Source organism: Pecten maximus, chromosome 2 (genome assembly GCF_902652985.1).
Source record: "Pecten maximus chromosome 2, xPecMax1.1, whole genome shotgun sequence".
NCBI classification, from domain to species: Eukaryota; Metazoa; Mollusca; class Bivalvia; order Pectinida; family Pectinidae; genus Pecten; species Pecten maximus.
The window spans coordinates 24,320,709-24,332,975 of NC_047016.1; the positions used below are offsets into that span (position 1 = coordinate 24,320,709).

General features: G+C 39.0%; 2 protein-coding genes across 2 annotated transcripts; both read right to left on the bottom strand.

Annotated features, from left to right (window-relative positions):
- Nucleotides 1-1,647: 1,647 nt before the first annotated feature.
- On the bottom strand, nt 1,648-2,091 carry LOC117342205 (salivary glue protein Sgs-3-like). The gene has a single exon (XM_033904260.1). It carries the CDS (start codon nt 2,089-2,091, stop codon nt 1,648-1,650), a length of 444 nt encoding a protein of 147 aa, XP_033760151.1.
- Nucleotides 2,092-2,125: 34 nt separating this feature from the next.
- Nucleotides 2,126-2,875, bottom strand: LOC117342214 (extensin-like). The gene has a single exon (XM_033904270.1). The coding sequence runs from the start codon at nt 2,873-2,875 to the stop codon at nt 2,126-2,128; it is 750 nt and encodes a 249-aa protein (XP_033760161.1).
- Between the last annotated feature and the right edge of the window lie 9,392 nt (nt 2,876-12,267).

Genomic DNA, 12,267 nt, shown 5'->3' on the forward strand with positions numbered 1-12,267 from the left:
AACTACAGTTAGAACCTCTCTATATATCTAACTACAGTTAGAACCTCTCTATATATCTAACTACGGTTAGAACCTCTCTATATATCTAACTACAGTTAGAACCTCTCTATATATCTAACTACGGTTAGTACCTCTCTATATATCTAACTACAGTTAGAACCTCTCTATATATCTAACTACGGTTAGTACCTCTCTATATATATCTAACTACAGTTAGAACCTCTCTATATATCTAACTACGGTTAGAACCTCTCTATATATCTAACTACAGTTAGAACCTCTCTATATATCTAACTACGGTTAGTACCTCTCTCTATATATCTAACTACAGTTAGAACCTCTATATATATCTAACTAAGTTTAGTACCTCTCTCTATATATCTAACTACAGTTAGAACCTCTCTATATATCTAACTACAGTTAGAACCTCTCTATATATCTAACTACGGTTAGTACCTCTCTATATATCTAACTACAGTTAGAACCTCTCTATATATCTAACTACGGTAAGCACCTCTCTATATTTCTTACGATGATTAACATCCCTTTATATAAATTCAACTACGGTTAACAACCCTTTATATATATCTAACTACGGTTAACACCTCCCCATTATACATCTAAGTATGGTTAGTATTCTTTTATTTAAAAACACAATCGATGCTAGCACATGTATAAAACATCTAAGATTACTAAGTATCACTTCCGTATCCTTTTATGAAAAGCTAGAATAATGCACTATCTGTTTAATATCAAGGATAAACACAAAACAGATTAGCATTTCTCTAAAATATGTATTCAATAAAAGTTAGCACCCCCCACATTAGTATAATAATGATTCGCAATTATCCGTGCATAACAGCAATTGCTAGTTTACATGTCTATACGACTGCTGCTGGGGATAGATGGCCAGTATATAGATATCGTGACTATACACATATACAGAAGGGGTACATGACTCACATCAACCGGACTCAGAAATATCCGAGCGATAAAAACCTGTAATTGATGTGTTTATTTACATTATGATTTCTTTAATTATTAACATTCTAATTTGTTTCTGGCTAAACCGCAGTGGTAAACAAGTTATCCGCTTTCTTTCTGCCTGGTCATGCCTACAGGTAGCAATGGCGACATAACATAGCCTGCATGCTGCTGCTAAAACACAGTCCGAGCACGTTCTTTTTCTGTAATCCCGAGAGATTACCAGGAAGGTGTCGTGGTGTGACGGCTTCTTTTTACACTAGCACATCACCCGTGCTTTGCGCGACCGTCATTTTCACTGCACGCCCGGCTACACAAACATCCCGATCAAAGATACCAGGACGGCGCTGCACTACTGCAAACAAAACCGTAATGCGGATTTTTGTCTGCATTGATCATACCTGAATACCTAAAGCATAGCCCAGCATTTGTTGAATATGTCACTTTACATAATTTATTTATATACAGCTTGTAAAGTATTCAGTCTTGTACATACATAAAATGTATCCTCCTTATGATTCATCATAAATTCATTATAAGTTATTTGTCTTCCTTGTGGTTTTGGATAATGCTGTTGTGCAGGTGTGTAGAGTCTACAGCGAAAATGATCCGAGTATCACCCAACCCTCTATCCTGTTAAGTCAGAATAGACATGTACACAGTTTACGTGAGGTAAACTGTGTCTATAGTCTGCGCCTTTCTTCCGAATCTTCTGATCATTCCAGTCCATTCCTGTCCAGATTGTTGGGTATTGTAGGGTGGTGGCGGCGGCGGCGCGACTTTGTGACAGGTCTGAGTCGGATTGGTAATGGTCACGTTGGGTGGTAATATTGACATTGTGTCAGGTCGGGGTGATGATGGTGACATTGTGACAGGTAGGGGTGGTGATGGTGATATTGTGTCGGGTAAGGGTGATGATGGTGTCGTTGCGTTAGGTCGGGGTGATGATGGTGACGTTGTGACAGGTCGGGGTGATGTTGGTGACGCTGTGACAGGTCGGGGTGATGTTGGTGACGTTGTGACAGGTCGGGGTGATGTTGGTGACGTTGCATTAGGTCGGGGTGATGATGGTGACGTTGTGATAGGTAGGTGTGATGATAGTGACATTGTGATAGGTAGGTGTGATTGTGTTCACGTTGTGTCAGGTCGGTATAGTGATGGTGACATTGTCATGTCGGGGTGGTGGTGGTGACATTGTGTTAGGTCGGGGTGGTGGTGATGACATTGTGTCGGGTCGGGGTGGTGTTGGCGACATTGTGTCGGGTCGGGGTGGTGGTGGTGACATTGTGTCGGGTCGGGGTGGTGGTGGTGACGTTGTCTTAGGTCGGGGTGGTGGTGGTGACATTGTGTTAGGTCGGGGTGGTGGTGGTGACATTGTGTCGGGTCGGGGTGGTGGTGGTGACATTGTGTTAGGTCGGGGTGGTGGTGATGACATTGTGTTAGGTCGGGGTGGTGGTGATGACATTGTGTTAGGTCGGGGTGGTGGTGGTGACATTGTGTCGGGTCGGGGTGGTGGTGGTGACGTTGTCTTAGGTCGGGGTGGTGCTGGTGACGTTGTCTTAGGTCGGGGTGGTTGTGATAACATTGTGTTAGGTCGGGGTGGTGGTGGTGTCATTGTGTTAGGTCGGGGTGGTGGTGATGACATTGTGTCGGGTCGGGGTGGTGGTGGCGACATTGTGTCGGGTCGGGGTGGTGGTGGTGACATTGTGTCGGGTCGGGGTGGTGGTGGTGACGTTGTCTTAGGTCGGGGTGGTGGTGATGGTGACGTTGTCTTAGGTCGGGGTGGTGGTGATGGTGACGGTGTGTCAAATCTGGTTGGTGGTGGTGACGTTTCGACAGGTAGGGGTGGTGGTAGTAACATTGTGATAGGTAGGAGTGATTGTGGCGACATTGTGTCAGGTCGGGGTGGTGGTGGTGACGTTGTCAGGTCGGGGTGATGATGGTAGTGACATTGTGTTAGGTAGGTGTGATGGCAGTGACATTGTGTTAGGTAGGTGTGCTTGTGATCACGTTGTGTCAGGTCGGTGTGCTTGTGATCACGTTGTGTCAGGTCGGTATAGTGATGGTGACATTGTGTTAGGTCGGGGTGGTGGTGGTGACATTGTGACAGGTAGGGGTGGTGGTGGTGGTGGTGACGTTGTGTCAGGACGGGGTGGTGGTAGTGGCATTGTGAAAGGTAGCGGAAATTGTGTCATGTCCGGGTGGTGGTGACGCTGTTTCAGGTCAAGGCTTTTGACGCATTTTTATAGCTCCCATATATATTTGTGCAAGTGGTTACGTGTTTTGCGTACTCAGCTAAACACTTTAATCCAGGGACGGACGGATTTCCCTATCGACCCTAGTTCAAAAGTTGACGCCTCTTGAGTTTAGGATTAAGAATTTAGTCTTCGGGTTGTATTGTCTAAGATGATCTGATAAGCGTGCCTTTCCAACTAATAACGGTAATTTTAATTACATACAACAAACGCTGAAAGAGGGATTCAGTCTAAAATAAGGGTGTGCTTAGTAATTACCCTTTAAAGTTCAAGATGTATGATTTACTCGGTAATTATCGAGTAACAATACTTTATGCAAATGTAACGTACGAACCAGTTTTGTTGATGTCAGTAAATCTATATAATACCTTGACACACTTTTCCAGTTCACATCTCAATATTCAATCTATATAATCCAAAATGATATTTAGAAGTTCATGTTAAGACAGTCATGATGTATGTAAAGTGTATGTAAGTTAGAAGAAGGTTCACTAAGTTGTAAGAACTTTCTTTCCTTTTTGTCATTTTAAAGCAATAAAAAATGTATAAGCTCTAGATCTAGATCTCTCAATATCAAACTACACCTCGTCAAATACAGACACTTTATCACTCTACTGTCTACTCATTCATATAAAATAAAACACCTCAACAGGTACTTAAGAGTATTTAATCATTCAACCAGATAAAATATACCTCACCTCAACCCACATATATTCGTCTGTTTTAACCCCCGGGGATAATTCCACTGACAAGCAACATACAGACTGATGCCTGCTCAGATCAAACGTATTTACAGTATTAAACTCACACACGTATCGATATCGTACCTACATGTACATTGTATGTACCGCGATGTCCGTAGTGTTGGGGCACCTGTCACTCTCTGATATAAGAGAGGTTAATTGCTATGTTATATTTCCATTCATCAGATGAAAACGAGACTTTTCACTGTGGAACTTTATAATGACGTCATTTTAATGAATGACATCACATCGCTATAAAGAAAAGAAGAATTGGGAAGGCATTGGTAAACATATCTTAAAATAGTACACATATATAAATGTATGACATAACTCTCTTCTTAATTTCATATTTAAAATTGATAAAATCGATCAATATAAAGAATACAGAGACCTATATAGATCCTCTATTTAATTAGTGTGACGTCACAATATAATGTACCGTACGTTAGTGCGAGCCATGTGGTGTCACCTACATGTAATTGCTAGTACATTAGTATGACATTAAAGTAACATGGTGACGTCACAGTAATCACCAATCCGTCTCACAACACGATAATGAATCTATCAAATATAAATAAAGCTAGCTTTAGAAGTGTAGTCGATAGTTTCGTATTCGTCCAACATTGTAGTGAGGGATGAACAGGTTTTCTATCATTAGATATTTGTACTGATGTGCCTAATACTTCTAATTGAATGTACTGTGTAAGGAATTGTTATGTTGCCTGTTACTAAAGATGCAAACGTATACGCGTCACCATTGGCTCGTTTCTAAAAGACTTGCTCTTCAGAGCCAGACAATCAAACGTGATCCGAATCTTGTCATCGGCATGCTTGATCGTCGCATATATTAATTTTGTTTATCATGGTAAGACTGTCAACTCGTGTATGCATATGCCTGCAAAATAAACCACGTGACAGATCAAATACACGCCCACATATAATATTGATAAGTACACTCCCAAACCTGTCTACAGGGCTAACGCGACACACCCATTGGTATTAATATAAAACTTCATAGATAACTGGTTTAAGGTATGCTTGTGGCAGTTTATGGGCCTCGGGTAGACATCAGTCATGGTATATAGTGCTGAGGTCCACAGATCTCTTATGAGAGTAAAAACAATACACCTCTCTCAACATCTGTCAAACGCCCTCGTACATGTATATAAGAATTGATTTCCACTTTCAGTTGTAACATCATTCAGAGCTGTTTGTATATTGAAATACGTCTTTAATTGCTATCGGTCGATGTTGTAATAAATGATGTCGTTTGAAGGTTTCAAATAATCATGCATTAAGCAGACACAAGTTTGGATATGATACGCCGTTTGTCTCAGACCGACCTGCATGTGATAATTTAAAACAACGTACATTTGTATTTGGGAGGTTTTATGAAATGACATTTCTATCAAACTAAGCCCATATAATATTGACGGGCTTGCCAGGTCTCTGTGATGTAAAACACCGTCACTAGCAACGAAAACTTATAAACATGCTGATATCATCAAAACCGACGGTTCAGCTTCGCTAGCTAGCAAGGTAATATAAAAGTACTCTGGAATTCCGTGTCCCTTACCTGTCGGCTACCTAATAGTTTTACCTGGAGGCTACCTGTGAAATTTACATAACTTTTCACGTAAACTCGATTTACTACACTGATAGTTTAAATCAGCATAGTATGAGGGCATATAAATGTCCGTGAATATACAGCTGGAGAATAGCTCATATCTAGGTTTTACTGTCCAAATATACTCTTTTGATGACATAAACAAGTCTGAAAATATTATTAACAGATTAAATTTACACTGCACTGATTTTTATGCCAGGTTTATGTGTGGATGCGGCTTTACTTATATCGGATACATGTTTTCATAAGACATCAAAGAGAATGTATACGACCCCAAGACGGTATACAAACAAACCGTGTCGTAAATTATATGTACGTGTGAAGATTAATTAAAACACAATAGCAATATCACTTTTGAAATCATTATAGTAATTGTTGGATGAAATGTAACTTATAAACAAAGTGTTTCACACCATCTAATATGGCGGCTCGAGCAAATGATATTTGGCAACGTTTACATGACACTGTATGTAGTTAAATGTGTGGTTTGTAGAATTGAGAGCCTAAAGCCTTCCACCACTTCCACTACTACCACCGTTACCGCCGTCACCGCCACTACCAGGATTGACTACTGTACCACTACTGTACCATTACTGTATCACTACTGTACCACTACTGTATAACTACTGTATCACTACTGCACCACTACTGTACCACTACTGTATCACTACTGTATCATTACTGTATCACTACTGTACCACTACTGTATCACTACTGTACCACTACTGTACCACTACTGTATCAATACTGTACCACTACTTTATCACTACTGTACCACTAATGTATCACTACTGTACCACTACTGTACCACTACTGTATCACTACTGTACCACTAATGTACCAATACTGTACCACTACTGTATCACCACTGTATCACTACTGTATCACTACTGTACCACCACTGTACCACTACTGTACCACTACTGTATCACTACTGTACCACTACTGTATAACTGCTGTACCACTACTGTATCACCACTGTATCACTACTGTATCACTACTGTATAACTACTGTACCACTACTGTACCACTACTGTATAACTACTGTACCACTACTGTACCACTACTGTACCACTACTGTATAACTACTGTACCACTACTGTACCACTACTGTACCACCACTGTATCACTACTGTACCACTACTGTACCACTACTATACCACTACTGTACCACTAATGTATCACTACTGTACCACTACTGTACCACTACTGTATCACTACTGTACCACTAATGTACCAATACTGTACCACTACTGTATCACCACTGTATCACTACTGTATCACTACTGTACCACCACTGTACCACTACTGTACCACTACTGTATCACTACTGTACCACTACTGTATAACTGCTGTACCACTACTGTATCACCACTGTATCACTACTGTATCACTACTGTATAACTACTGTACCACTACTGTACCACTACTGTACCACTACTGTATCACTACTTTACCACTACTGTATCACTACTGTATCACTACTGTACCACTACTGTATCACTACTGTATCACTACTGTATCACTACTGTATAACTACTGTACCACTACTGTACCACTACTGTATCACTACTGTACCACTACTGTACCACTACTGTATCACTACTGTACCATTACTGTACCACTACTGTACCACTACTGTACCACTACTGTACCACTACTGTACCACTACTGTATCACTACTGTACCACTACTGTATAACTGCTGTACCATTACTGTACCACTACTGTACCACTACTGTATCACTATTGTACCACTACTGTACCACTACTGTACCACCACTGTATCATTACTGTACCACTATTGTACCACTACTGTACCACTACTGTACCACTACTGTACCACTACTGTATCACTACTGTATCACTATTGTACCACTACTGTACCACCACTGTATCATTACTGTACCACTACTGTACCACTACTGTACCACTACTGTACCACTACTGTACCACTACTGTACCACTACTGTATCACTACTGTATCATTACTGTACCACTACTGTATCACTACTGTACCAGGACTGTATCACTACTTTACCACTACTGTACCATTACTGTACCACTACTGTATCACTATTGTACCACTACTGTACCACTACTGTACCACCACTGTACCATTACTGTACCACTATTGTACCACTACTGTACCACTACTGTACCACTACTGTATCACTACTGTATCATTACTGTACCACTACTGTACCACTACTGTACCACCACTGTACCACTACTGTACCACTACTGTACCACTACTGTACCACTATTGTACCACTACTGTACCACCACTGTATCATTACTGTATCACTACTGTATCACTACTGTACCACTACTGTACCACCACTGTATCACTACTTTACCACTACTGTACCATTACTGTACCACTACTGTACCACTATTGTACCACTACTGTACCACCACTGTATCACTACTGTATCACTACTGTATCACTACTGTACCACTACTGTACCACCACTGTATCACTACTGTACCACTACTGTACCACTACTGTACCATTACTGTATCACTACTGTATCACTACTGTACCAGGACTGTATCACTACTGTACCACTACTGTACCACTACTGTATCACTACTGTACCACTACTGTACCACTACTGTGCCTCTACTGTGCCACTACTGTATCACTACAATACCTCTATTGTTTCACTATTGTTTTACTAAATTACCTCTACTGTTCCACTATTGTTTAACTATAATACCTTTAATATTCTATCACTCAAACTCGAGTTCCGATAACTCATTCATACATGATCATGTAAATTAGTGTTTCATTTGACATTTGAGTGTCCATACCAGATAAATTACATGACGTGCATGTCAAGTTCTCGTTTACTCCGTTTGTAGTATTAGCGTAATGGATGGAAATGAGATACATGTAGTATTAAATGAAGACTTGGGCGTTATTACGTTTGAAATTATCGGTCAGAATGAAATTAATAACGTGACAGTTGCAAAATAAAAACAAAATGCAAACTAAATACATGACAAATATGAATCTCTAGACAGAATTATAATATAACCATAAACCGGGACACACGAGCATATCTCGTCCATAATAAATCCGTGTAATAATGCATAATAAAATGAATATACTGCACTGTACAACTAAAGTATTTAGATTACCAAATTAAGAAGTAAACTTTTCTTTCGATTTTTTCTAGGTAAACTTTGTGCACAACTAGTTAAATACTATATAAGCTGTACTGTTGCGATGAAGGACAGCCATATTATAATACCAGGAAGTTCTGTCAAGTGACCCTTACGCCTCGGCACTCTCTCATAACTGAACATTTGTTTGGTGTGGATTTTTTGTCTTTCAATAACCAATATCATCCCATTTAGCTTCGAAGTAGGATATCTTAACATTACAGATATGTGGTTTCCTAAAAATGTTTTCTCCCTGTATGTACACATTGCATTATCATTTCCAATCCCTCACACGACACCCACGCCATTCACATGCTCAAGAGGGTACACCAATACCTGTACAGTTTGGAAGGTTATTACCATACATAATCTCTTTTAAAATCGTTTTGGTGCTTTATACCTGGAGGTGTTTTGTCAAGTTTGTAAAGTATACATTTAACACGCAAGGCATCGGTGTGCCAGAACAAACATAGCCATTTTTTTATAACTACGAAACTAACATAAGTGTATCAATTTATAAACATGACATTGGTGTTTATACCTGTACAAACACGACATTGGTGTAACACTGTACAAACATGACATTGGTGTATCACTGTACAGACATGACACTGGTGTAACACTGTACAAACATGACATTGGTGTAACACTGTACAAACATGACATTGGTGTAACACTGTACAAACATGACATTGGTGTATCACTATACAAACATGACATTGGCGTATCACTGTACAAACATGACATTGGTGTATCACTACACAAGCATGACATTGATGTAACACTGTAAAACATGACATTGGTGTATCACTGTACAAACTTGACATTGGTGTATCACTACACAAACATGACATTGGAGTAACACTGTACAAACATGACATTGGTGTAACACTATACAGACATGACATTGATGTAACACTGTAAAACATGACATTGGTATATCACTGTACAAACATGACATTGGTGTAACACTATACAGACATGACATTGATGTAACACTGTAAAACATGACATTGGTGTATCACTGTACAAACATGACATTGGTGTATCACTATACAAACATGACATTGGTGTATCACTATACAACATGACATTGGTGTAACACTATACAAACATGACATTGGTGTAACACTGTAAAACATGACATTGGTGTATCACTATACAAACATGACATTGGTGTAACACTGTACAAATATGACATTGGTGTAACACTGTACAGACATGATATTGGTGTAACCCTGTACAAACATGACAGTGGTGTATCACTGTACAAATATGGCATTGGTGTAACACTGTACAAATATGACATTGGTGTATCACTGTACAAACATGACATTGGTGTAACACTGTACAAACATGACATTGGTGTAACACTGTACAAACATGACATTGGTGTATCACTGTACAAACATGACATTGGTGTAACACTGTACAAACATGACATTGGTGTAACACTGTACAAACATGACATCGGTGTAACACTGTACAAACATGAAATTGGTGTATCACTACACAAACATGACATTGGTGTAACACTGTACAAATATGACATTGGTGTAACACTGTACAGACATGATATTGGTGTAACACTGTACAAACATGACATTGGTGTATCACTGTACAAACATGGCATTGGTGTAACACTGTACAAATATGACATTGGTGTATCACTGTACAAACATGACATTGGTGTAACACTGTACAGACATGCTATTGGTGCATCATTGTAAAAAACATGACATTGGTGTATCACTACACAAGCATGACATTGGTGTAACACTACACAAGCATGACATTGGTGTAACACTGTACAAACATGACATTGGTGTATCACTTTACAAACATAACATTGGCAGACCGTAACATTAGTGGGAATTAACGTTGGAATTAACGTCATCTTATTAAGTCATTAAGCCGCCTTGGTGCACGCTTGGCTAGTATATTGGAACTAATGTCTCTTAAGCTAGCGGAGAAGAGGGAGGGGGTTTATGCGGGGTAGTCGACTCACGTGATAAGTAGAACCACGGCGTCGATCGAACTTAGACAATTTCCGATGTTATAAAAAAGGATTAGGATATGAATCACACTGTATCGATGTGTGGACTATCGATCTATGGATGACGGTACATTTAGAGAATCAGTAAGCAATTTGATGACAGAAAATTAATTGTATTTACGCACACAGCTTATATGTCGCCATTATCATTGGCAGGTCATACATAACACATCCGTCATAGCAGGAAACTGGGTCAGCTGGTCATTGCCATAAAAATGGACAAAAAATAACAGCAAGGACGATCAATAATCGATCACAGACACACTGCAATACATATAAACCACCACCAGGCAACTGTAGGCAGTGATTATGCTGTATTCTACCATGTTTGCTATGCAACGCCAGTTTTGATTGGTTTAAAACCATGTATTATTTTCCAATAACCCACGCTCGTGCCAATAATACACGATCGGGAATCACGGCTGTAACAATTTTATATATCTAATATTCACCCGTTTAACAAAATGTTACTATAGCCGAGTGGGCTAATGGGTTAGTCTTTCATTAAACTTTTATCACGACGCGAGTTCGAATCATACCAAGGCCCCCCTTTTTTTTCTTTTTTTTTATCCCTTTTTTTTTTTAATTTTCAAAATCATTGCCATATAATAGATTATCTTGATCGTAGTACTGTATTGCCTGTATATTTCATCAACAAATTATGCAATACTCAAGAAATAAATTACAAGGTTTTCACGGGGTTTCTTTGCTGTTTTTCTATTAGAAAGAGGTCGATCTCAGAACTAAACAGTACATGGTAGAATAGAAATAATCAACTTTGACTCGTGTATTGTTGCAGGATATACAACTCGGACTCGGATATTTTGCAATTTTAATTAATAACTCAGGCCTGCGGCCTTCGTTATTAATTCAATTGCAAAATATCCTCGTCCTCGTTGTATATCCTGCAATAATACACGAACCATCGTCAATTATTTCTTAATTACATGGTGGCGATCATACAACTGTAAATGCCATACTGCATCTCATATAGAAAAGCTAGTACGTATGTAGTATTACATTATGCCGATCATACAAATGTAAATGCCATAAAGGAACTCACAGAAAAGCTAGTACTTATTAAGTATTACATTATGGCGATCATACAACTATAAATGCCATACTACAAATCATATAGAAAAGCTAGTGCATGATACTGGTGATAAGGTTTTACTAGTATAAGTATATTTCTATCATTTATTACGACATGAATACACTATGTATCAGGTGATTATCTTATATATGTACATACAAGGCAGCAATAACTGTGATATGATAATAAAATGTGAATAATTTGTAGGACCTTTTCCATACACTTTCATGACGAAATGTGTCACTGAAGGGATACACAGAATACAGACTACCTAATGATCTGTTAAATTTCGGTAACATGACAGATGTAGGTACGAGCTGTACATTGAACGATATTATA